This window comes from Cygnus olor, chromosome 14 (assembly GCF_009769625.2).
Source record: "Cygnus olor isolate bCygOlo1 chromosome 14, bCygOlo1.pri.v2, whole genome shotgun sequence".
In the NCBI taxonomy this organism is placed as follows: domain Eukaryota; kingdom Metazoa; phylum Chordata; class Aves; order Anseriformes; family Anatidae; genus Cygnus; species Cygnus olor.
The window spans coordinates 10083659-10111438 of NC_049182.1; the positions used below are offsets into that span (position 1 = coordinate 10083659).

General features: G+C 39.2%; 3 protein-coding genes across 5 annotated transcripts in view; all 3 read right to left on the reverse strand.

Moving 5' to 3' along the window:
* The window catches only part of NSG2 (neuronal vesicle trafficking associated 2), a 44404-nt gene extending 39068 nt beyond the window's left edge, over positions 1–5336 (reverse strand). Inside the window, exon 1 of the mRNA XM_040573545.1 lies at positions 5332–5336. The gene's annotated coding sequence lies outside the window, so the exon portion shown is untranslated. The remainder of the gene's footprint in view (positions 1–5331) is intronic.
* Positions 5337–5450: 114 nt separating this feature from the next.
* On the reverse strand, positions 5451–14961 carry C14H5orf47 (chromosome 14 C5orf47 homolog). Of its 2 annotated transcripts, none has more exons than XM_040573543.1 (5): positions 14332–14929; positions 12631–12719; positions 11065–11167; positions 8370–8419; positions 5451–7376 (listed from the first exon to the last, which is right to left on the reverse strand). In XM_040573543.1, exons 1-5 carry the CDS (start codon positions 14885–14887, stop codon positions 7350–7352), a joined length of 825 nt encoding a protein of 274 aa, XP_040429477.1. In that variant the 5' UTR covers positions 14888–14929; the 3' UTR covers positions 5451–7349. The 2 variants fall into 2 exon arrangements, with proteins under 2 accessions (XP_040429477.1, XP_040429476.1); XM_040573542.1 differs by lacking the exon at positions 5451–7376 and adding an exon at positions 8077–8218 and having other exon boundaries at positions 14332–14961.
* Positions 14962–22860: 7899 nt separating this feature from the next.
* The window catches only part of CPEB4 (cytoplasmic polyadenylation element binding protein 4), a 43310-nt gene continuing 38390 nt past the window's right edge, over positions 22861–27780 (reverse strand). For both annotated transcript variants that reach the window (XM_040573168.1, XM_040573169.1), the window contains one exon: positions 22861–27355. In XM_040573168.1, the coding sequence (XP_040429102.1) occupies positions 27128–27355 (228 nt within the window). In that variant the 3' untranslated portion in view covers positions 22861–27127. The remainder of the gene's footprint in view (positions 27356–27780) is intronic.

The following is a 27780-nucleotide window of genomic DNA, read 5'->3' on the forward strand; positions in this document are numbered from 1 at the left end:
ATATGATCTTAGCAATAAGTGGATAGATCCTCTTAAGAGAATGTCTTAAGCAACACTTTCCACAAACAAAGTCATGTTAAATCTCCAGAATCACTTGTGCAAATCCATGGAAAGTGTGGTTACAGCATGAAAAATAAAGTTGCAAACATGGCACCTGCTTGTTCAGTATGTCTACTCACATAAATACACTGACATGCTTGCAGAGTTTAATATATTAAACTTTGTTGGCTATAGCTGAATGCTCTTCACAGTAACATAGCTAAGGAGCAATGAGGCAAATCCCATACCTTCTTGTGCATTACTTCTGCTGTTAAATACAAATCTGCGAAGCTACCGATAACTAAACAGAACTAAATCCTGCTGGGGATATTCCATATAACCCAGAGAGCACAAAGCAATGCTGCCAGCACTCGAGCACTGGCAGTTAGAGCCACTTTGTCACTGGAAGGCTTTTAGTTGCGAGTACTAGCAGCGAGAACCTGAGATAAGTGAGCAGATGCGGCTTTTACCTTACAACTTTTCAGAACAGACGCACATTTTAAGCAACGTCTCAAAGGCACCATCTGAGAATTCTGGCAGCATGGCAGATGGAGATGTGCAGAGAGATACTGTCTCCCTCTAAGCTGTCATTGGCATTACATCCAGTAACTTTCCTTTATTTCCTCCATGAGACCAAAGTAGCCCTGTAACTGTTTCAGGTCATATGCTCCATTTCAGTTTGAAAATACCTCTTTGCAAAATACCAGTTTCACAGACAGACACAAACTACCAGCAGTGAGTTTACAGAGCAGAATACTTTATGGAAAAAAGCGGATGCTTAAAGTTGCCAGCAAGATCCTAAAAGCAAACCTTCTCTAGAGACAGCATTAAAGCAAACCCAAGTGAATACAACAAATCAAAGAGTAACGTACAGCTTTTCTTATGGAGCGAATACAAACTCTGACATTTCCACCCACACAGAGCAGATCAGTGACTGGCAATAAGACAAAGCAGCAGTACGAGCAACATGAGACTCCAGAGGAATAAACAACGTATTTCTCCTGTCAACAAAAATATATGCCTTTCCTTCTTCATTTAATAAGACTCACATGATGTATTATTTTCTATTTCCAGTTAAACAAATCAGAGTAGAATTACTTTTTTCATTATCAGTTTATGCTGAAGATTATTGGCTGTCTTTAAGAGGCTTGATATTTGTAACAGGGCTTGGGTATAACATTTCACTGTATTGTAAATTCTGCAACTCGTAAACAAAATGTCATTCAAAATAGTCCAACTTCTACCCACTCCATGCCTGAACATATAAATCAACTGCACTTCAATGTTCATGAATATTATTTTCCTCACTTGCTCCGTGATCTACAAATTTCTTATGCCCATTACATCTCTTCATAAAACATATTTCCTGCACATCATGCACTTTACTGTTCTTGTACATTATTGTAACATATTATTTTTATCTCTTCTCACACATTGAAAAACTGACATTGGGCTCTCAATAAAAGTATTTGAAAGCATATGGACAGGTGGTAGAAATTACTGAGGAGAAACTGCAGAGCTTGAAAGCACACAGTGAGGACAAAGTCTCAGGAAATCAGACCAGTCAAGGCAGGGCAAGCCTAGAAAGAACATCAGCCACCTCGGACTCTTCTCATGAAAGATCAGGTTTGTCTCTCAGACATTCCCATTAATTCATTTCAAAATGAGTCCAATAGAACAGTGACAAGCAGTGAGAAGCACAGTTCAGGTGACAGTTCAAGCCAAACCCAGCCCTGATCTGAGTCCTCTAACTTAACAAATACCGTATGTCACAAATTCACATCTGTGTTTTCCTGTAAAAGACACCATGATGTGATAGAAAGTAACATTTAGACAGAGCACATCAATACGGGAAGGAATCTCACCACATCCTCAACCTAAACCGAGTATGGAACTGTTCCCACTAAAATGCCTGCCTGCACGAACCACAGACTTGTGGAAGTTATAAAAGGGCAAGTCCCTGTGCCCAGCCCATGCTCTGAACTGCTCCTCACTGCACATCCCCTGTTGGTTTGCTCAGTCTGGGATGACAGAGCTGAGCGAGGAGTGCATTTCTGTTCTTTGCCTTTGGAGATCACTCCACAGATAAATTAGTATCATAGCCAAGAATTTTTATCCTACATGGAGTTAAAGAAATTTAAAATACCAAGGGGTGTAAAAACTGATCATGTATATTTTAAGTTGGGGTTAACTTGTAGCCTTTGCTATGGAGGAGATCATCCATTATGTGAAATTACATCAGCACTGCTGACGTCCTGTCACACACACATTAGGAACAATAAAATAAGCATATAGCAGAACAGGAGGAAAAAAAAAAAAAAAAGAAAAAAAAAAGCCATGTTAATCTATTATTCATTTCAAAATACAAGAGTTTACAAAGCTTCTGGAGGAGAGGAAGCATTTGTCAGTGCCTTAGTGAACCTTCCTGCACAGCTCTTTTAATCTGCCTCCATTCCTCATCTGTGCAGGAATGCCAGGCATGCAATAAATTTCACACATTCACAGCATGAACATGTTCTTGTCATGATCTCTGGGAAGACTACACAAATCAGACATATACTCATAAGCAGCCCAGCAACGTTTGCAATTCAGCAAAATCTCTCAGATGAGACACACCTGTGAGTTCACAATTTAGAACAAGAAGAGACGCTCTCATTAACATGCCCTGTACATAGAGCACGGAAGATGGGACGCAGCCTGTTCTAAGAGGGGCCACAGACAACGGGAGGTGAAAGTATGCAGCATCCTCCAGCAGGTATTCGGCCTCTCTCTGTCTGCATCAAGGCATACTCCCTTCTTGCTCAGGGGCCTCCATATCTTTTGCTTCTAACAAAATGAAACTGCAGCTACACACCTCGATTTTCACCAGCTACAAAGCAAGCAGAAAAACTTTCAAACACGATTTTTTTTTCCATCGCATCAGATGTCTGTGATGCTGTCACTAACAAGAGGGTAGCTTCCTATAAATGTTTATTAAAATTCATTGTGGCTTTAATACGTTTAATATGATAGATTCCCCTGCTACTTCCATTTACAGAAAAGCCTATACTATTAAACTCATTGAAGTATGGACGCTTTGGATTTTATGGAAATTCCTGTTGTTGTAGTTATATAAGTGCCTATGCAATGAAAATATACATATTACACAAACCTGCCTAAGTTGCCAAGATTTACAAGAGCTATAAATCAAAGTTGCATCATGTTTTGTTTCATACATAAAGACCTATTGCACACATACATAAAATGTCACATATGCCCAAAATTTGCTTTAAGTCGTTTCCCAAAAGATAAAAAAATAGAATTGAACTGCCTGCTGAAGGCTATCCTTTAGTCAGAGGCCATGCAAAATTGTATTAGGAGCTTTGAAGTTAAAACATGAACATTGACTACTAGCAAGGGCCCTAAAGACAAAGACATTCACTGGATGTAAACATCCAGTGAAGACAAAGGTCACCTTATACTTTCCTGAAATCTGATCATGGTAGAAACTCCGCATCCTGCTCCCAAGTTTTCTTAAAAGCTGAAATCTTTTTTATGGAATGAATCAACGGTGAAACATTATTAGCTTTGGTGATTGTAATGGCCAAGTTATAACCTCACAGGCCACAGGATTAGGGCAGAGGAATCTGATTCATCTCAACACCAGAGCAGATGGGTCATGAGCTGAAGAGCTAGCTGCCTGGCAAGCCAAGCCACCAGTTTGCAGGAAATGGGGTTTTATCTGAATCCGTGGCTTTGGTCCAAATCAGGCAGGAAACAAACTCTTTTGAAAATGCCTGCAAAGTGGAAATTCCCAGAAAGGTCACTTCAGAAACATCAAAACACTTCCAGAACACAATTCCCTGAGTTACCAAGCCTCAGCTGATCAGTGGCACTGTGTCTGGCAGTAGGGCAGCATCTGCAAACGCCAGCTCAGCGCAGTAGCTGGGGGAGCTCCGAGGACCCTCTGGCTCTGGTGCAGCCTTGTTGCTGAGGTCTGCCCCGGGAAGCCTGCCCAAAGTCACAGCTCCGCATCAGAGCGTGCAGGAGCTCCAGCAGTCCTGCCTCCAGCCAAGCCTCTTAGCTCTTCCAGACATGGAAATCAAAGTGGAGTTCAAGCTCCCAGGATTTTCATGGTTTTTACAGCTTTACAGCAATTTGGAAGTGGTAGCCTTAAAACCAAGGGCTGGAGTTTCAAGCCCCCAAGCTCTGGACACTCCTTGGTGTCACTGGGCAGACAGAAGAGGCTGTGTATCCTGGGCTGACCTGCCAAGAAGTGCTCCAGGAGCCAGGGGACCTCATCTGGCAAGAATTCACCATCTGGGAAAACGTTCAATCAAAACGTTTCAGACCCAGCAGATGTGTTATTTCCAGTTAAACTTTGTTTTACCAGCAAATTGCTAACCGAAGGCCTTACTCTGCATTACTTAGCTTCCTATAGAGTCATCTGTATTTATAAAAATGTGCTACAAAAGAATATTTATTCAGACCAACTCTAAGAACTTGAGGTAAGTGGCTGACACTAGCATTTACTGATCAGAGGAATTCAGCAGCAGTGCCTTCAGCTACTCTGCAAGTCCCGGCTGCTCCCTCCCACCTCCGTACCGCAACGTACCTCCTCAGATCTCCTGCAATATGTTCTCAGGGTTGAGCTTAAAAATTGTTCTTGAACTTTTAGAATTCACTAGAATTTTTGTACTGCAAAAGGTAATTTATGTACTGAGAAAAAAAGGCTGCAAAGCAAAGACAAATCATGACCTCTATATTTGCACATCTGCTTCAGTTCACACTCCAAGTGAGATTTGTTATTAAAAACTTCAGGTAACTAATATGCGTTTTGAAGAATGTGAAAGAACACCATCACTACCCAGGAACCACAGCAGGACAGTATGACCCTTGGTTTTGCTTCTGCAGTGATGATTAAGGACTTCAGAGGAGGGTCAGTTGTTTTCTGAATCTCAAGTGTATGATCTAGTGCCCTGAGGCTCCCCTATTTATTTCTGATTTCTTTTAACAAAGAGGGTTTAAATAAAGTTCTTCCTGTGCAAACAATTCCCTTTTTTCATGTTGAAGATGCTACTTACTTGGATTGTATATGCATATTTTAATGCAACACAACAATTACTTTGTCTTCTGCAGTTTATATTTAACTGGTCTTACGAAGGAAAAAAAAATTGCAGCAGGGATCTGAGTGGATGATGATAGTGTATGTGTCAGCTGGGCTACTTTGTACATCCTGAGCTAGATCTTCTTCTTCTTTTTTTTTTTTTTTTTTCTCGTTGGTTAACTGCTCTAACTACCCTTGTTTATAACAGTACCTTTGAAATCTGGTCACTAAAGTAGAAAGCTAGACAAAGAGTTGGAAATCGAACCTAGAAAAGTGGGAAATTGCTCAAGGAGTTAGAAGTTGAACTTAAATCACCATCTCTCTTTTTGCCCTGATGCATTAGCTTATCTAACCCAAAGTGATTTCAAATTTAAGATCCCTCTCAGAGTACTACCAATCAGAGGTTCTTTTCTATTAGTGGATCGCAACCATTTAATTATATAGCCACCACCACAGGGTTTCCGGGGGAAGGGGCTGCTGGCCCCTTGCTTGCACTTTCACACACCTCACAGGCTGAGAAGGACTGATGCTCACCACCTTCTGCTCTGGGCATGAGCTGCATTCCTGATTGAGGTGGAAGTGAGATGAAGGCAGAACACAGGCATGTTGGACGAGGGCTAAGACAAGCAGGTAAGAACACAGATTGCTGGGATTAATAGGGAAGGCAGTAGACATTTCTTTCTCTTGATCAGCAGCATGTTAACAAGTATAAAGTTATATGGCAAGGTTGATGCTGCATGGGCCCTCCCCTCAAATCACCATTGCACCTGGATGAAAAAGTAGCAGCACAGCAGAAACACACAAGTTTCATTTCCAGGGCCACTTAAGTCTGTGCTAATACAGGTACCAACCTAATACAGGTACCAACTGCAGCTGCAGTTTACAAGAAAAGAAACATTAGAGCAGTAGCTCTACAATTTACAATCTGAGATTACAAAATAACTACTCTTCATGCCAACAATTCATTGATACAACTGTGGGGGACCAGGAAGACTATCTCCTTTATTAAAAATAAATAAATAAATGTGTGACTCCAAACATGAATTTTGAAAATACCAAAGAACTATGACATTTTTCTTCTGCCAGAAAAATGATCACATCTTGACTGCATACTTTGCTTTCTCACTTCCTTTTCTAAGCTGAAATGTCAACTATTTCAAGTAAAATCAGAATATTACTCAGCCACAAATCAGAAAAAAAACCTTGATGCCCAAACTGTCATCAGAAGGGCGCATCCCGGTTCCATATTTGCAGTTTTACTATTAAGTAAACAAAGATTAAACCCTTCCAAATGCTTTGCTGCTTAATGACAATCACTGGCATACTATTAAAGCTCAACGCTCTGACATTCCAGTCATTATATCTGCAAACACTAAGACATTATGCAATGAGAAAATCATCCTTTTATTGAAACCAAAGATGTCTAATTGTGACAGGTGAATGTTTTAGCTATAGAGATGAAATCTGTATACATACTATTTTTATGCAGTCTTCGTGTTCCATTTACACAATTTGCTAGTTTAAAAGGTTTTAACAGTCAATCAGGATTCCAACTATAAAACTCCATAACAGAAGAAAATTATATTGTGTTATTGAAGTCAGCTAGATAAACAGCACCTTCTGATTATGATGATATTATTACGTGCTTCGTGATGAACAGTAAGACAGAAAATATTCACCTGGTTTCATATTCAAAATACTTGCTGAGGTTCATGTATAAATGGATGAATGAACAGAAGGGTAATTGTGTGTTATTTTAATATAATAAAATCAAAATTATTCAAATCACTAGGAACAAAAGTGTTTTGATATATCTTGTGTGGAGTTCTGTTTTACTGAATTTACGTTTGTTTATGATTCTGACAAGCTACAAACAAAAAAAAAACAATAAAAATACACAGTCAACACTAAATGTGTATCTCTATTGTTTTGCAAGCAAACTGTCACAATATTATGCTCATTAAAAAGCTTTCAAATCTAATAACTAAGTGAAACACTAGACTTAATGACTTCAAATAAATATTTCACAACAGAGCTGTTTAAGCCACTCTAAAAACAAACCTCTTGAACAGTAGAAACACATATGCCAAACAAACAACAGAAAAACAGCGTTCACTGAAATCACTTGTAGTCTTGCCACCAATTTCATTAAGAACTAGATCTTAACAAACAATTTCACTACTTTTATATCTCCTTTTGGATTGAATCTTCCTTTATTTTCTTGCTATACCCAACCGAAGATGGACTCTTCCTAGAGAAAAAGAGACAACAAAAGTGAAGTGGTACGTTCCATTTAACAGAAAAAAGTCATATACGAAGCACAACAAATAGACTCTCTTAATTTGTACTTCATCACATGAAGATTTTGTTCATTAAGGCACACATTGCACATGTAGGCAGCCTGGACATAGGCCACTTCCCTACGTGCATGGAACTTCTTTAAGTGGCTAGTCAGAGCTCATGGGAAGCTTCCATAGTATCTAAGTATAAAGGTAGCCTTAAGCTTTGCTATTTCTCCAAGCTGCTATGCTCTCAATTCCAGAACAGACCTACATGTATTTCTGTTGATAAAGTAGTGTTCTTAACGCCAAAAACCAGCGCTGCTCACTGGATCATAGAAGAATGTTTTACACCCATAGAGCTAAAAAATGAGAGCACGTGACCATACAGCTTACAAATTAAACCATTTCTAACTGCTGTACTTTTCTGTGCTCTACGGACTGAGTATCTCCCCTCTAATATTTACTGAGGGGAGACGTAAAACCTGTGCAAAGCAATATAAGTTGACAGCACACTTCAGTATATTTTATGTACATTGACCCAAGTTTTTAGGCATACTATGAGAATCTTTTGGGGTTAAAGGAGGGAAAGTATGTGATGAAACATTTCCCTGTTCCAGTGAGAAAGCCATTAACGAGCTACAGAGATCAGGGGACCAGCCCTAGGGTAGAATTGGGTCAGAACAGGTGAGAACAGTCATTACTACACACGCACAAAGAATTGAAGTGCAGGAACAGGGACTGTGCCTTTGTGAGGGCAAAACCCCTTCCTGCTGAGGACAGACCCCTTCTGCTTCCTAAACATGACCAAAATCTTGAAAAATATTTGAGCCCAACATCAGTAATACTGAAGTGTAAGACTGGCACATATTAATAACATTAAACAATATCAGTATATCTCTTTAATTTAATTATTTTGTTTATCATTTTAAGCTTGCTTGGCAATTAATGGACTATATACATACCCTGTCCAGGGAGAATGTCTCATTCTGTGAACTTTGCTTCATGCCATTGCCTGTGGGAGAATCATCACCATTTTCAGTCACACTGAATCTAATCATGCAGCATTTCAAGGACTAAATAGGTAGCATTAGAATTCACATACATTTTTTTTCTCTCAATAGAACTATTTATAGAGGCAATAAAATGCAGCATTAATTTTCTAGCTCTATTAATGTACTAAAAAATTAAAAAATGAAGCAAGTTTATTCAGATTTGTTGATCCATATCTAAATGTCTTCCAGAATTATTCAATTTGCTTCTTGTTTAATGAAAAATTCAGATCAATAGCAGACTTATCTTCTTGATTTGGTGTTGTGTAAAATCTGCTAATTAGCGAGAAGGTATTAGAATTGATGGTTTTCAGCTAAATAGGGCTAATAGTAGATTCTCAATTAAAGCTCCTGAAAAATGAGGTACAATTACAGTTAAAGATAGAATAGGTATTTGGCTGCTTTTTGTTGTTGGTGGTTGTATGGTTGGCTGCTTTTTGTTTGTTTGCTTGCTTTTTTGTTTCTTTTTTAAGAAAAGAATCAGTGGAAATTGCATATATAGCTAATGATTTCTCTCATGATGACAAAAAGAGATAAGTATCTGAAAAGGGAATGGGCCTTGTCTAGTCAATCCCAAGATAAATACAAGCTAGACAAACCAGTACTTTGCATATCCATAACAAACAGAAAAGCAGATTAGCAACCATTGTGTCGAGATGGTAAATCCACCTAGGAGATCTTGCATCAGCAGAAATCTTGACTTTTTTTACAATATCTTGAAATTTCGGAGGCAATCACACATTATATGGTTTGGTTTCTAGTTTCTTTCTAAATGGTTTCTAGTCCTTTATCCTTGTCTCCCACTCTTCTTTTTCTTAAAAGCAGGCAAACAAAAATCCTAGAAGACATTTTTTTCTTCGCTGACTGCTAAGTGTCACATAGACATTAATGACTACACTGAAACTTTTGCAATGATCTAAGCCATACGAGAAAATATATGGAAGCTGCTAGATCAAAACCTTTAAGTTAGGTAGTAAAGCACAGTTCTACAATGGCTTCTGCAACAGGTTTATAGAGAGAAAAAGTCCTAAGACACTTCTGACGTGAAAGACACCCACCTTGCCCAGGAACATCTCTCCTGGCTAGCAGGAATGGTTGAGTTCAGGAGGAAGGGTACCTATTCCTGACCCTGTGGAGTTCTTAGATATCACAGGTATTTACTTGTACAGGCAAAAGTCAGATACAGTGTTAGGCTTGCCAATAATTGCTGTCTCTTATCACCACAAACAAATGAGCAATATGGATGAACTATGCAGAACGTAAAGAAGCAGAGAGAGAGCATTTCAATTGATGACCAAGATAAGAGAGTAAAGATTATCAGAGCTAAGAAAAAGTTTCCATAATATGAGGAGAGATTTAGTAGTCTTGACTTTCTCAGCTTGAGAGAGAGCTATGTAGAAATATGGCAAAGACCAATGGAATCATGATTGGTATAAAGAATATAAATACCATATAATTAATGTTCAGCATCTTGTTATACCAAAATTAATCAGAAAATGATTTTAAATTAAACAGCAGTGCTCTTCCACATAATGCAGAATATTTACAGAACAATCACAGAATATGTTGTTGTGACATGCTGTCAAATTTCTTCTACTGTTTCAGTTACATACACTGTAGGTTGCAGAGAACAGGTCACTGGGGTATATGTATTTCTATTCTGAACCAAAATTGCACTTCTTTTGTTCTCATGAAGAAAAATTTTGAAGGAGTATTTTCTTATTATGTATGTGTAAATTTAATCAGTCTACAACATAACACGTTATGAACAGAAAATATTGGCAACAATGGACATACATTTTGGTACATAACTTAATATGTGTGTGAGGAAAACTTCTGTCAACATGAGTGTAAACTAAGCAGAAGCACTGCACATGAATATGCTATTTTTAACTTACCTGGTAACTCTTCACAGATGAGTATATTCTCTTTCCTAAAAACTCATCAGACTGTGAGGCCAGATATTCCAATTACATTTGTAAGCATACACTGCATTATCTCAAATTGTGCAGCAACTACAATGTCTCTAATTGAAGTTGTCTCAGTACAGAGCACCACTTTTAATTCCCTAGTCATTTTCCAGTAATGAAATAGCTGCATTGAGGGCACAGTGTGAGGACATGTTTGATGGTTATGTTAAATTGTATTACAGTTACCTTTGGGGAGCATCTAATTTATTTATTGTCAATATGAAACCAACCACTATTTTCCAATTTTCCAATGTGAAGAAATAAATTATTATTCATCCAAGTACTGCCTTAGACCTGTCTGTGAATAACAGTTTAATTATATACTTAACATGTTCAGGAAAACTTGCACATATTTTATGTTGATATTTTTAATGTTAAAGACTGCAGAAAACACTTCTGATGTCCTTCCTCCCAAGTAATACAGTTTTTATAAGGTCCTCAATGAAAAATAAGAGTTGTTCAAATATAGCTAGAAGTGTATAAAGTATGCAATGAATTCTGTAATTTGTGAGTTGTAAAGCATATTACCCAAAACAAACAGCTTAGTGGACCTTAAACCTCGAGATCTTAAACCTCGAGGACTTGCATTATTAACTTGTTTTCTCTAGGACAGCAAATACTCTCAGTTCATTACCTACCTTCTCCATTAAGCTGACTACAAGTCAACAGTCGACTTCTGAACTTTTCATTTTCTTCAAGCATTTTTGAAATTACTTTCCAGACTTTAAGCCAGACTTTGGACTGAAAGATAAAATTGAATTTTTCTCGATGAAGCACATACAAAGTTTTTGTCAAAACATCTCCTATATGGCAGACTTCTCCAGCATGACTATGAAGTCAGAGGACTGGAGGTGAGGATGTCAAGGAGGAAAAGTGGAGGAAGGCTATATACACGGGATATACTGGAAGTCATCTCTTATTTAAAAGTCAAAAAACTTTGAATTACACCATAATTTTCCACATGAGATATCGCCCTACTTTCTGGCCTAGCACTCTTGTTTATCCAGGACTTGTGGACTTCTAGATAAGAACTTAGGAAAACTTGCACGGAGCCATTAAATTATCTTCAAAGTCATCCAAAATGGGGGAAAAATGAGAATAAGACAAGATTGCTCATTTTTACCAGGAGAAAAAGCTTTTCTGCTTAATCCCTCAGCAACGGCATAATTCGGACCCCATGCCAGATCCCAGCATAGCAATGGCCTGGACTATTCGATATCAAGTCAGTATTTATCTGTTTTATAGATGTTGATGACCTTTATTTTAGAGGCATAAAACTCCAGCTATAGTGGGCATATTTCAAACGTGCATTAAAAATATTAAATTGGAACTGTTGACAACGGCATTCAGAAAGAGAAACAGACTAAGAAATATAAATGGCTGTTAACATGCTAACGTTATGACTTTTGCTGGACCCCATCCGTGAAACTAGTTTAAATCTAAAGATAATTCCTTTCTCATGGACGTTTATTGCTAAAACATAATACATTTTCCTCATTCTTTTTGAAGACTATTTAATGTACTAGAAGAGTGATATTATAGTATGTTATTAGCTGTTCCTCTGAAGTCAGTAGTATTTTTCTGGTTTTAAATCAAGTATCTGTGACATTACTATATTACAGTCTAGCTGATTACTTGTACCTCACACATTACAAAATCTCATAATGGGTTACTGTTTTAATAAATGTGCCTTTTTAAATTTCAAGCATTTGTGGAACTACTGAACAGGAACAGAAATACATCTGTGAAACAGAAAGTAATTTCATATTGCTACTATTATAGTATTAGTACCTATTGTTCTCGACTTCATTTTTTTTTTTGTAACCTGTGGAATTTCTTTGCTTAAAACAAAAGAGGAAGAGAAGGTGCAGAAGTTTTTTCCTGCCAGGTTTCACCAAGCAAGGTGTGCAGCACCCTGGCCCCAATCCAAGAAAGCATTTCAGTACATGCTTCAAGTCAACAGAATACTCGATTCTTCAAGGTAAGCACATACTTAAGTGCTTTATTGAATGAGAGCCAGAATTTTCAAGCCCCCAAAGAGGGAAAATAATTCCATTTTTCTTTTCTGTGAGTAAGACTTTCAGAAACAGACTACCAATTCAATCTTTTAATCTCCCTTATGCTCTCACATAGACATATATGGAACAAGCAGGAAGCTATTTTCTCAAATGCAAAAGCAGCTAATCAGCTCCCACATTTCATACCTTTTTCTTCTTTCGTTTAATTACTTTTTCAACATTTCTTGATGGGCAGGGAAAGTCAAAGGTGTCAGGCTTCTCCTTTTGAAGGTCATCTAAGAAGAGAGTTTAGAAAGCATATCCTGAGTGTTTACAATAAATTCTTGAGGAAGCTGTAGCATCCCATCCTTCCAGAGATGCTTATTTCTGGTCCCAGCAGTTACAGAACATCAGTCCTCACGTCATGCCATCATCTTGCCCATTTCTGCATTATAACCATGTGGCAACTGGGTGTCTCACAAACTTCACGAAACAGATTTCAAAACAGTACAGCAACCACAAATGAAGACAACACGTTTCTGGGCAATACAACTAGCTTTTAATTCCCTTTTTATCCCCTCAGTATGGCAGCTAGAAAAATTTCAGCTGAAAGAGGAAATGGTGAGTACACTGAGGCAAGAAATCACAATAATCACCTCTGCTAGTGCTAAAAAACAGAAGCAAGGAGAGTAGGCTGAGCTTTTGGAGTTGAGACACACAGCCACAAGGAGGAAGGACTGGGATGAGTTCCCAGCAGGGTGAGGACAGCAGGCTTCCCAGGAGCTGCTGGACAGGCAGGCGAGGCGTGCAGATGAGCGAAAGGGTGAACGCACATGGGGATGTTGAACTCAGTCACAGCTGTGGGCTCATCCCCTCCTGCAGCACAGCTTTAGGCAAACCAGCGTTCTCCAGGCCACCACAGCCCCATTGCCAGTCACATCATGGCAGCAGAACTTCCAATTAGCAGTAGTTACAGGCTGTCTCTGAGCCACTGGTTGGCATCACCCAGTTAAAAAAACAGCAGAACTGGTGCTATTAATTACAGCCTAATATAGCATCTCTCTTTATCATCTTCAGAAAAATGTCTTTTAAAAGAAGAAAAATACAAAAATAAATAAATAAATAAACCTGAAGATCAACAAGTTAGCAACACTCAGGACCACCCTATCTCTGTCACCCAGCATTTCCAACCCCCCGCCCTGGATTCTTCTCCAGAAGCCAGGTCACGCTCTCCATTTTCTCTCCACTTCATCTTGAGCAGCAGAGCTCTGTTTCATAACAGACTGCAAACAGTAGGAAACTGCCTAATCTTTCTTCTGTGCTTTAAATAAATAAAAGACACCCACACCCATGCCCATCCCAACTTTCTTTGGTCCCAGCCACAAAGAAAGAAATTTAAGAAACATCTTCGGGCTGTTACAGCAACGAAGGTGAAAGCAGCACAGTGACAGGTTGGTTAGATGGGACTCTCCTGAGAAAAGGCACAAAGGGCACAGAACTACGATGTAACAGAGCAGCTCCACAGATGTTGGTTATTTTTGGCCTCATCACAGGGAAGGACAAGGTAGGCTGTGCTGCATTGCAGCCACCTCACCTTGCAGGCTGGAGACACTGCAGCTCAACAAAGTAAGAGTTTGGGGCAAAAAAACTGAATTTTTTCACTCACATGAGTTTAACACCACGATCCAACCCCTCCCTAAATACCCAGTCTGACTGTACACAGCACATTAAAAAAAACCTTTGTGCCACATTCACTTCGCAACATCCGCAGTCTGACTGGGACAAAGTGCCAGCCCAAAGCACCACACAGAAATGGTGTCCCCTGAGAAGAGGAGGGCATGGCAGGGGCCTGACCTCAGCCCCATGCTCTCCCAAGGCATGGAGGTCCCCAGTCCCAGCAACACGTACCATGGCACAGGCTGGTATCCTTCACCCCACCACAGCTCTCCACCTCCTGGGCTCTGCCAGCAGCGGCCGATGGCTTGGCGTCAGCCTTGTCCCCATGCGCCTTGGCTGCCCTCTGCTCCCTGCTCCTGTCCACGGGGCTCTGCTGGGAAAGCAGGGTCCTAGACCGGCCCACCTCAGCCCACTTGTAGCCCCTGCCACAGCGGATGAGGGAACCGCAGCGGTGGGAGCCGAAGCTGTTGACATAAATGTGTGGCACAAGCGGCCTCCCCTGGCTGCAGCCAGGCTCCATCTTTGGTGGGCAGGCCAGCTGTGAGGGCGCTGAGGAGAGCCTGGGGAGGCGGGGGCTGAGGGAGTGGGCGCCCAGCTGCTGCGCTGTGGGGTAAGTGGGCATGGCGTGGGGGCCCTGCAGAACACCCCTCCTGCCCCATCCCGTCTGCTCACCACTGACCCATTTCGGTGTTCTGGCTCGGTGAGGGAAAAAAGGAAAAGTAACTATTTTCTGAGCAGGAAGGAACAATAAGCTTAGTGAAGGGTGGGCCTTGTACCACCCAGTCATGCACACAGAAAAATGGTTTCTCACAAAATTCCAGCAGTTCAGGAAGCATCCCCCTGGTTTGATGAGCCCACTACAAGCTGGTTATAACTCAATCCTCAGATGAGATAGCAACCTATTCCGCAAGGATGCCTTTGGCCAGCATTATAGAATCACAGAGTGGTTTGGATTGGTAGAAACCTGAAGGATTATCTTGTCCAACCCTCCTGCCATGGGCAGGGTCGCCTTCCACTGGATCAGGTTGCCCAGGGCCCCATCCAACCTGGACCTGAACACTTTTGGGGATGGGGCATCCACAGCTTCTCTGGGCAACCCGGTCCGCTGCCTCACCACTCTCATAGTAGAGAATTTCTTTATGTCTAATCTCAATCTACCCTCTTTCAGTAAAGGTTTAGCACAAAGGACACAGCCTGAAGTCATATATTGACGTATTTGATGCAAATTATTGATAAAGTGATAGTGATATACGGGGCTCCAGGCTGAAGGCAGTGATGTACTATCCATCTTTGCTGCGATTTCCAGAAGAGGATCAAGTGGCACCTCTTTCATGTGGGCCCTTCTACAGTTCCTGTGTTGATACAATGAGTTTTCACACCAGTATACCCCAAAATAACAGCCTACCTGCCAGTGCATGGGTCACGGGTGGGTGGGTTTCGAGCCACCAGCATTTATGGAATCTTAATTAACTGTTGTCATTTTGTCCTTCTAGCAACAGCTGGTGAGCATGAGTGCCATGTGACACCACTACAGCAAGGCATTCTTTGGACAGGCCAGCACTGGGGTTAGGACATATTGTCAGTGACAAGCAGGATTTCTCAAACAACTTAAGAGCGCACCTCTCATTGATTTTTGCTTTGGCATTGAAATACTGCTCTGTATGATTTCTCAGCATTTCAGCACCCTTAGCTCTCAGGAGGGAAAGCATTACAAATTAAAGACTGTGAGAAGACTTTTTCTGACTCATCAACAGGAGCATATGAATGGTACCGGCAACTTGTCACCCTGGAATCTTCCCCAGCTTTCAGAGACCGTAAGACTGAGAGCCCCCAAGGTCTCCAGAGCTGCTGTTCCCTTGTCCCCTTGGCAAGGCAGGGTGCTGTGCAGAAGGACCCCACGAGATGGCAGCCTTACCTACCAAACAAGAGCGCTCCCGTGTCCCCGCAGGAACCTGAGATGTAGGCAGGGGAGCCAAGGGGAAGGGAAAACCCACAGCACTCTTCTGCGAAGTATCCCAGGATTTTCAGTTATTTTATACACTGTCAGAAAAAGGCATCTTGTGTATGCAGTTGAAAAAGAGGGAAATAACTTCCAGAGGCTCAGCCTGACAGTTTGCCAGAGTAATTTGTTATGTCCCAATGATAAAAGGACATCTACTGCAGGATCCAAAGCACATGGAATGAAAAGGAGGTTGTAGTTATATAATATAACTACCAAGACTGTGCCCTCCCAGCCCCCCCCGCCCCCTCCCCCAAACACACACACACAAAAAAAAAAAAAAAAAAAAAGAGAGAGAGAGAAAGAAGGCACCAGGGACTCACTCCCTCTTTTTCAAAGACCTGAGCTGACAGCTTGGCCTAGAGAGGTAGCCAGTGTGTTCAGCTTGAGGGAATGAAGCTCAGAGGGAGGCAAACAAATAGCTTCATTAAAAACTGATCCGGAGTACAAACTTTGTCATGTCCATTAATCACAAAGCCTTGCTTAAGAAAGTGCTTCTTTTGCTGAAATACACAGGTCTCAGTCCACAACCACCCAGAGAACATAAATGCACGCACATAAATCTAAACAGCACCCATTTTCAGTACATGACTTCACACTTTGCATGACCACTTGCTGCTGCATGATCCCGACCAGGAGTTCGCTTTGCCACCTGGCTGCTCCTGTCCTGTGGCCCTTTCAGGGCATCAGGGCTGCCACATCAGTGGGTTTTCTCAGCACCTGTATTTATGTCATACTCTTCCACACAATTTGTGATTTATAATAGAAATACACAACCCTCGTGTGACTCATTTTGTCCACGTTCCTCAACAGCACATTGCCAGGACTTTGATTTCAAAAGCAAATTCAGCTCAGATCCCTTGTAGAATCTGTTACTGCTGACAAAAAACAATGCCCCCTAAAGTCTTAGAGAAATCTGCAGAACTGGACACTGTTCACGCTCCTTTCCACATGTGAACTGACTACCAGCTACTTCTGTGTTTGTTACTTTGAACAAACCTCTCAGCTTTTCACCGCATCTTCAACTGTCTAGTTAAAAATATACCCAACTGTAGCTTTCAGTCTGCACCTCGTCATAGCTTGTTTTGTATTCAGATGTCAGCTTCTTCAGCTCAGAACATGCATTGTTTCCTGCATTCTGTTGTTTCAGTTTTACTTGGTAAAGTATACATCGCCTTCTATTAACCTCAAATACCATTTTAAAACGAGACAGGTTTGGTGGTAGCCTGCCTACAATTTATGCCAAGAAGGAAGGAAAGAGCCAATAGGCCACTGCTGCATGCACACTTAGGGATTTATCTCGTGTCACTCCCCAGCAAAAAGGAAACCCATTCTCATTTGAGATTTGTTTCTCTGTGAGGATTATTTGCTGTGGACTGCAAAGAATTACTCAACATAATACTGGCAAGGCAGATTGCTTATTAAATACTACATTATCATGTTCAAATTGTGAATCCATCTAAAATACGAATTTTAACACTGTTAACCAAGATTTTAATGTAGAAATTATGCTAATTCTGAGAACAGCTACAGACAAACCTTGTTAATTATATCCTCACCAGTAGGACAAACAATTACTGTATCTGTCGTTCTCACGGAAGACTGAATAAGAGTCACTGGAGTGAGGTATTTTATTAGAATATGGTTACTTTACAGAACACACTGGAGACCATTTATTAGTATAACTAGGAATCATTACGAAAACAAAACTCACCACTTCTGGTAAATCTAAGCAATGCATTATGCCTTCAGTTTTTGCTTACTTGTAACATTTCATAATTTACAATAGATCTCAGTTAATTATGTAAGCAACAACACAGTGCAGCAGAGGCATAAAATGGCCAGCTGCCATTTTTACACACCTGCATTTCATATTAATGAACCTGCATATCTCAGATTGCCTTACAAACCATGCATGTGGGAATCACTTCATCCGCACCACTCATAAGGAGAGGCATATTTTCCCATTTATCCATGCTGCACATAAAAATATTTAGCACATTATAAACTAAGTTTGTTACACAAAAGCCTGAGTACCCCCTTGAGAGATTTTCAAGTCACTGAGAAGAACCGTGGACTTTATAACCAAAACCCAAGTCAATGAGACTGAAACACTTGGTTTGGAAGAACTTCATGTTAAGGTATTTAAATAAAGATTCCCAATCTGAAATATAAACTATAGAGTGACTCAAAAAAGGCAAAATGATCGCTGCAGTAACACCAGAATACAACAGCCTTCTTACTGGAAAAAACTCGTTGTCATGGGAATATCACAAAAGGCAGGTAAGGACTTCAGTTTCTCTGATGTGTCTTTTCTATGTCAATGTGCAAACTAGTTTTATTTAATGATGACACCCTTTGTTTCCAATTCAGTGATAAGAATACTTTACCTTGGCTCTTTCAAATGTTAGGCTGCAGGAATTATAATACTGAATATTACTACTGTAATTCTGGGAAATGTGTACTCAGACCTTCCATGAACAAGCAGATGGGGAAGGTCAGGCCTACCTGAGATAAAACTCCAGATTGTCTTCTCAAATTGTGGAAGAACATGTAATCACCAATGCACTTGTCTGTGTAAGAGAGACAGTTCTGTGTAACTGCAGTATAAATACCACTGAACATACTCGTTCCTCAGCAGCGGGTGCACTCTGTAATGGTACTGGGGCCTTAGCACAACTGTTCCAGTCCCCGAACATTCACTCCCTTCCCTAGCTCCAGAGACGTAAGGATGCTGCCAGGAGAGGAACAGAGCAGGGCTTCTGTCTCCAGGGATTGCCAGTTCTGCAGAGAAAATTGAAGCAGTCCCTGCTTTGTCCTGCCATTAAATTCCTCCAAACACATCCTCCTGTGAAAGCAACCCTTGAGCAAATTTCCTCACTACTGACTGAAGAACTGAGTTGATTTTGCCAGTGTGTACAGAGCAGCATCTGCCTGTGAACAGCTGGCCTGCTGAAGTAAAGCTGGGGGCTACTGCCTGCTGCTTACGATGAGAATGTTCTTCAAAAAACTAAAAATCACATTTAACTCACTGAAAGAAAATTCAGAATGTACTCCATACACAAACCAATACCGGGCAAGTGCTTAAAGCAACAAGCACTGTCTTGAAAAATGGCACTTTGCTAAACTGACAACTTAATGCTTTCACATGCATAGCAAGGCAAAAACAATCACTAAGCAAACTGATCTCGGTTCATGAGTCAGCAGCAGTGTGAGATGGCGATTTAGATCAAGCAAACAATTTCTCAAACATTAGGTTGGAGAAGGTTGGGAGACTTTTTTTTTTTTTTAATGTTTTTCTCTATGTGTGAATTGATATCCCCCACAGATTACAAAATTGTGTTAAGAGATACTAAGGCACACAGCATGTGTGAACTGCATCTACACCATCAGTCTGCCATTTAAGTGAAACCAATGTTCTTCACTCACATGAAAAGCAAACCAACTCACTCTGCTATGCAGATTTGGAATCAAAAAAATGCCACATCACCAAGAGCAACAAAACTAAGTCCATTTTAAACATCAACATTCATGCAAAATCAAAAACCTGTTCTCACAGTTCCCCAGTACCTGTGCTGTATTCAGAGGATTTACTCTCAGCTTTCATGACTCACTAAAATTAAATTTCAGGAAGAAAAAAACAATCAAACACAAACCTTATATATTTCCATATTTTATATACACAAGGAGAACTGAGAATTTTTGACTAGCAAATTTTTGGAAAGGAACCTGAACAGAGTAGTAATACACTATGGTTTCCCAAGCTCAGTAAACAAGATGAGTGAGGGGGCTTTCCTTAATAATGGCTACATTCAAATAAATTAATATTTACAATTCAAAAGCCTCTCTCCAACAAGCCCTACAAAAAGTCAGCGAATTATAGTTTGGGTGGCATGAAAGCAGGTGATATCTGATAGCACTAACAAGAGCATCACGTTTCGGAAAGACTCTCTCTCCATCTTAAACAGGGAGTTCAGTAACGTATTTACAGCACCGATTCAGCCCCTCTACCCCCTTCAGTTTCTATGGCTGGGAAGACAGCTGCAAGTATATTCTTATCCCAGAGGCTGTTTTTCATGCTGGCAGACTGAATCAGCTTATTTTACACAGAGGAAGAGATGTCAGTGTTTTTTCCTCATCTGTCCTTTCTGAGGCTATTATTTGTCTTAGATTTCCTGTAGGCAAGCAATGTGCATTTTGGACTGTGCCTGAGCAGGCTTTCATAGCACTGAATAAACAGCAGCTGGAGAATCAGGACAGACAGTAGAAACCGTCCAACAACAACTTGACAGCTAAGAGACTCTCTTTAAAATACACCTTAGCCTTTTACGCTGTACTAGATGGGTTTTATCCATCTCCACCCAAACTGAGTTTCTTCACTGATGTGGAATGTAGCAGTTCATTTAGTGAAAGTAGCACCCAAGAGAAAGCTGGTGGCTGACTGTGCTCAGCGAGCAGTTTGTGCTGAAATAAAATAGTTGAGATTCATGTACTGTGGAAATTCTGAAATTCTACCCCGCAGGCATATCTCCACCTTCTGGAGTCTGCCCCTAGCGTTTATTTATAGTTTCTGGACAAACTGAAACCCAAAAGGGATTCGATATATCAGCTTTCCTAGAAAGTTACTCCTCAGCAATTCAGAATTGGCCAAAGCTCTCACTACGAAGAGTGGTTATTTTCAGTTTTGAACACTCCAGACTTGTGGTATTTCACCTTTTCTGAGGTGAATTTTTTAGACTCTGCCTGTGTAATGAGATTTCATTTATTAAACATTCACAAAGTATTTTGCAGTCTTCAGATGGGAAAAAGTTTAGCATTAATTTACACACCCCCAGATGTAAATCAGATGCTTTATCCTGATAAACACCTCTAAGTTTATATCATTTGTGAACTGAAATCAGTCTGGGAGTGCCTTGTTTGTGGAAGACATCACTGTGCCACCATCATGGAAAAGCCCATACCGATGGGCCAAATTTCAGGCCTATCGTACTTGTTAGAAACCATTATCAGATAAAACACTCATAAGCACATGCTTTCTGAGAGACCACTATGCACTTGAAAGTAATATCAAGAACTTGTTATCACTTTGGGAGAGGCCGAACTACAACTATTTCCTAACAATGCCAACACAGAGAATAGAGAGAGAAGACTTCCATTACCAGCCAAGTAACTGGTCAATATTGTCTATATATTATCATTATTTGCTAGGCAGACATCCCATATCTAGCCTCTACTTTTGATCCAAAGCTTACCAGCATTTTACGATTATTTTTAAATAACCATTTCAAGGGACTGAAAATACATGCATGGAGTCACCAGCAGTTTTTTTATTCTTGTTAAAAAGGCATTAGCTTCGAAGTTTACGTCATCTGAAGCCAATGGTAATTCAAGTGATTAGCATCTTGCAGAACTAATCCCATTATAGCTCAATTCTGTAAGATCTGCATTTCCTGAAGCACCCATGGAAAAGAATTATACTCAACATCTATCAAACATTTACAACACCATTCCTCAGATGATGGCACAAGAGATTAGTAGCTCAGATGCCAATAACAAAGTGCTGGCCACTGCAGCAATATACCAATTTTGACTCCGGTATTGTATTTTGGGCAGGAGTTTGTCTCACAAGGTACATGTGCATGTTTCAACTCACAGTTCCACTCGGAGCAGCTACCAGACCAACCAAAATTACGCTACACTGAAGCTTAGCTATTTGTATCAAAATATGGAAACTGAAAAAAAAGTTTGGGGAATTGGCAGCCACTGTGGATGAAAAACTCTTTTGAATAGTCCCCGAAGGGCAGATCCATAAGGTGGCAACACTTCACAAGGCACTTCAGACATTTCAAGTTGAGATACTTTAAATGAAAGGCTGACACTAGCAAGCTCATCTAAGAACATTCTTGAAAATTCCAGACTTTTTCCTTCTGGGAGTATCAGATTACAACTGTGAGACAAGTAAAAAAGAATCCTTGTCTGTCCATGCCATGTTTGGCCTTCACGGGCCCTGGCTTAGTTATCTTTTTGTCCCAGCTGCACAATGGTTTCTGACTTACGTCAAGTCATGCATTGCATGTGCCTCAGCGGTATTCTTCTCATTAAATATGTCACCTGCCCAGTTAGCTTGACGTCTTCGCTCTGTAGTGGTTTTCATCTTTGTCCCTATGAATTAGCAGCAGACAGCACAGAGTAGAAGAAATTGATCAAACTATAATTCTTGGCTAGGCCGGTACACTTCAGAGACAGCAGAAAAAAACAGAAACAGCAGTGCTGGAACTGCTGGAAGGCTTTTCCAGAGCTACACAAAGATTTCTCAACAAGCACCAAATACTCAACAAGCACCAAATTCACAAAATTAAGTAGAGAGTGTTCAACATTCCCTAAAGACATCTGGACCTAAGCAGTAAAAATGGTTCTTCTTACAGCCTGATTCAACAGACAGCAGTTCTACAGCCCCCTAGACATTGCCCTTTCCAGTTCTGCAGCACCGCACATTTATTTTGCAGCAATTTAATGCAGTGTACAGGGCACTCAACATCTCTCAAGTGGTTACAACCTCCCTCACACGTCCCCTACAAAACCATGCCCTAGGTTTTGACCAGAACAGGGCCATGGAACTCAGCCTTAAGCACTTTACACACCACATAGTCAGACGTGAGCCATACACTTCATCAAAATCACTTCCCAAGGCCCACGAGCTTCAGCCACAAAGGAACATGTATCTACAGGAAGCTTAAAATAAAAAAGGTTAAGAAGAAGCATTGAGTTAAAAGTTTTATTCATTCAACATCTCACATTACAAATATTTAAAAATTATATGCATACTGGTATAAATAGTCATTTGCAAACTATTTAATAACATTAATTTTTCACTAGCACTTCAACAAATGAACTCTTTAAAAAAAGTAACTTGTGTTATATAACTTAGAGTAGAACATACAAAAATATGAACTTAAACGTGAAAATGACTTTAATAAAAAATGAATTACCCTTATTTAAAATGCTATAATAAATACTACAACCTCCCCATACACAGTAAAAACTATATGGAAATTCAGCCAAGTAGTACAATTAACTGACATACTTAAATAACTTTTCCTTCTGATAATATGAGCAATACATTGGGGGAAAAACATATTAGGGATTAGTAAAAACTAGACACCCACTTGCTAAAAGTTTCACTTCCAAAAAATATAACAAAAAAATCTGATGAAAATTATAAAAACTAATTATACTTTAAAATTTAAAAATATAAAAAATAAAACAGTTGAATACAATATTGTCCCAATTCTTACAATGCTATCACAGTAGCTTTAAAATAAGATAATAAAATAAAGCAAATGACCAAAACCTTTTATTCCATTTTTTTTAAAAATAATCTCAAATTTACATTAGTAGAAAGATTGATTTCTGATTCTTTTCTTTAGAAACACCAGCAAGAAAGAGGATTTACTAGAACAGTAGAAAATGACATTTTTAAATGTCTGCAATTAAAAACAAAGAATTACACTGCAAAGATCTTCCAGAAGTCTGAAATAGGTATTGCACATAACTTGAAGTTAACTTGCCACAATTCATCACATTCAAGTTTTAAATCACCTTATAACAGAAGGTTTTAACTCTTCTAAAAACAAAAGGGGTGAATTATCAAGTCTTTCCAACAGCATCCTTATAAAACGCTAAATTCATTCACTGCAAGTTTTAAATTTGCATTCTGCAGAGGTCTGTGTATGGAGAAGTATATACTATACCAAAAAGCACGGGGCAGTGGGGTTCCTTTACATATAAAATAATCAGAAACACTTTATTTTACATTGCAAAAATAACCATGTAATTACTCTGTAACTACATTGTAAATACATGGCCAGCGCCATGCTAGTGTGATAAAACTACATGCTTATTAACCCCTTTGCAAATTGAAGTGATACCCTAAGACTGGTAAACTAATTACATGTTAATTATGTTTGGAGCTACATGGTAACCCCAACTACAAATCCCATGTAATCAGAAGGACATGTAATCACTATTTAAGTACAGAGTAATGTATATAATTGTTTATGCCCTGTAAATCGAAGTGTAACCAAATAATCTGTAAACACGCTTGTCACACAATCACAAGTGAATATTAGTAGAATAACAATTTCTTACATTAGTCATGCATACTAACATTACATGCCTGCCACCTAGCAGGCTCTCTTTTATTCTTTAAATATAATTTAAAAGAGCAGACACATTTCTGCATCAAACACCTAACATCAATTTTTTATTAATATTAAAAATGGCTAAACATTCACCAAAAACGTCTGCATTTGTGTATAATTTTTAAAAACTTAGTAAGAAGCGGTAGACAATTCTGATGTTTCTTTACTTTTAAATTCTACACTATATTTATGCATTTAAATTTCAGGGTCTAAAGACAGTGTCATTTGTCACTTTCATGCTTTTCTTCTTTAATTCTCAACTTTACATATACTATTTCTTAAATTATATGTACACCAAATACCTGGTGCTGGGCTAAGATGTTTAAGCAACATGCTTTCTTTTCTCTGCAGATTCTAAAATAGCATTGCCAGTGCACAACATCCATAATTCAAAATGTATGCAGAGCACTGAAATGTATAAAAAGCAGAATATAAGAAAATAAAATTTATTAAAATTATTTATATTAAAAAATGAAGTATATGAAGATCTCTCAGTAATAAAAGTACAAAAAGCTACTCTTTGCAATATGAAAAATTGAGGTATTGCATAAAGAGATATCCCGTCAGTGAAAAGTGTGCCTAAAAATGCTCACTGTTGGAAAAACAAGATATACAAAAGTAGTGCATAACAAATATACATTATGTGCATGACAAAATAAGTTAGCTACAAAAACACTGTACCGAAATTCAGCAGGTCATGTACAAAGGGAAAATTATTATTCAAAGCTAGTTCTCAAACAGTGTTATTTCTTGTAATGGTAACCCATCTCACCTGTTTACTGGGTAGGATCGGCACAATAGCACACCCCAAGCCACCTACAAGCATTAAAAAAATTAAAGGAACATTCCAACTATAATTATGTACTTCAGAGAAAAAAAAGTCCCTGACAATCTACACAAGAGCACTCTGCATTTGCATTACTGTTGTCAATATTTTCAGGGATTTCATTAAAAGCAGCTCCCTTTCTATACTTGACTAGTAGACAGCAAATGTCTCCATTTTGACCTTTGGAACTCGATAAGGTATAGTTCATTAAAGCCTGTATTGAAAATAAAAACTACTTCTCATAAAGATAATCTGGGCTGGGGGAACAGGATGAGGGGGCTGACAAAGGCTTTCAACGGAGCAGATGTTTTCTGAGCAGTGCTGAGGCAAGTCTTTGGTCTCAGAGAATCTAGGATGGTACCATGCCGGTCAGGCAGTTTAGAAGATTGCCACTGAATTTGTTTGCACACTGCTAAATAATCAGTTCAGAAGTTGGCCAGGGCATTAGTTCAAAAGTAACAAAAATAATTTTCAGAACTACTCCTTCATTCAACTATTTCAAACTAAACCCCTGCACCCACTCTTTATCATTCAATTAACATGTACTGTGTTAATGCTTCTCAAGGTAGAACTTATTTATAATAAAGCAGGCATTAACTTAGCAATCTTGGCACTTCAAATACCTGTGTTTCTTTATTTCTCCATATTAAGTTCTGAAGAGGAGGAACCTTAGCTGGAATTCCTTTCTACAGGAAGAGTAAGAAAGGCATATGCGTGCTCGCACCGTTTCATGCAAAAATTCAGAAAACAGTGCAAAACAAGACTTGGAAACTACTTAGGTTCATGCCTTCTGTTACAACTAAGTTAGAGGGTATTTAAAACTAACTTTACATCCAAGATGGGAAACCAATAAGCAGCCAATTTACTTTGCGTGACACATCTGAATATCAAAACTTCAGTAAAAATCAGTGATATCCTTGAGGTATCTTTAGGTTTTCTACTTTTTCATGTCAAAATGGAGAGCAAAGGCTGGCCCCTGATGAATGTTAGTATATTAGGATATAGAGTTATATATAGCCATCAAAAATAAAATCTATATATTTATCCTTCAGGAGAGGAAATGCCAGTTAACTAGTTGTCATTACTCTAGCTTTGGTAGGATTTCTAGGGCTGTAACCAGACAATTGAATTTCTTAAAGGAAAACAAAAGTGCACTCCCCCCCCCTCAGTAGTAACTTTACTCAACTTTTACATTCAGGAATTCTTAAAATGTAATAGTTTTGATGAAAATATAATAAGCTCTGCCTATCTCATTACTAATTTGGATGTGGGTGGTAGTCAGAGGCAAGGTCAGATATATACCGAGCAAAAATTTCAGCCTCAAAACCCTTAAAAGATTAACAAAACAAAAAAAAAGAGAGAGAAAAAGAAGGAAAAAGAGAAATAAAGGAAGAAAGAAAAAAAAAACATTACTATAATGCTGCTTCAACTTTGCTCATGCATTTTTGTTGCTTTAAACATGCTCTTTCCTGTTGATAGGTAAATGTTAACTTCATCTGTTGCTGGAAAAATGTGAAGTCAAAACAAAAAGAGAGGCAAAAACAGGCTTCCCTGGGGGAAAGTGTCAGAACAGACTGATAGTGTTATTGTTACACGGTTATTTTAATAAAAGTATTCTTATGTTCTTTATTAACAATAATTTAATTAAAAAAAACAAAATACTCTATTGTTTCAATTCTCTTTTCTTAATATTTTTCTCTCCTCTAAGAAAATGTTGCATGAAATTAAGTGTTCTCTCGGTAGTAAAGACAAGAGAATGCAACTCACTTGCAACATGTTATCAATACGAAAAGGAGTTCCCAATACAGTTTTCAATGACAAGATTCTACAAAATACCCATATTATAGGTCATTCTTTCATTATACTATTGTTAAATTACAGACTACTACAAAAGGACATGCTATCTTGAATAAGAGAAAGGGCAGGGTGGGGTAGGGATAATCAGGATAACAGAAGAGTGCACTTAATTTGAGGCCTGCATATGAGCACTGCAGTGATCATTTAGTTCCAGCGGAATGAAATATGTCTTGGGCGATCTCCTCCCTCCTTCACCAGGGGCTTGTGGAATTCCCTGCCAGCGCGTGAATGGATAGCAGCCCAGCAATATTCACAGTAATACTGCAGACAGGTAACATTAGCACAGAAAAATGGAGCAAATTTTCCACCGCAACGGGCCCCCTGACATTCATCACAAAGCTGATCATCCAAGACATATGGCTTAACTTCCACCTGTATACAGAAAATGAGAAGAAAGTTTTACAATTCTTAATTACAATGTAGATGATGACAGTTCCACAATACATACTGTCTGTATTCTAGCAGGATTGCAATCACAGTTCTCTAGTGGGCAACAACACAGATGAGAATTATCCTCCTCATTGCACTTGATCATAGCCCTTAATCACCAAAAACCCTGGGCACTTAACTTGAGAATGATTCTGCTCCCACCATCTTCCTTGACGAAAAAAAAAAAAAATAGAAACCAATGCTCAGCATCAGTTTCACACATGTCATTTATTTACAGAAAGGAACAATGAAGGTGTTGTTACAAAGCTGATATACACAGATTCACATCAAACTACTGGAAAATTCTGGGGGTTTATTGTTAAGTATGGTGATGCACAGTTAAGCTCCCATTCAGGTAGGAATGTAAA

Excerpts from the sequence above, each read along its gene's own strand:
- C14H5orf47 (XM_040573542.1), bottom strand. The coding sequence starts at position 14,887 with ATGACTGGGTGGTACAAGGCCCACCCTTCACTAAGCTTATTGTTCCTT. Across the intron at positions 11,168-12,630 it reads TTAAACGAAAGAAGAAAAAG|TCCAAAGTCTGGCTTAAAGT; the intron begins GTATGAAATGTG and ends TTTATCTTTCAG. Across the intron at positions 8,219-8,369 it reads AGACATTCTCCCTGGACAGG|ATTTTGGTCATGTTTAGGAA; the intron begins GTATGTATATAG and ends ATATTTTTCAAG.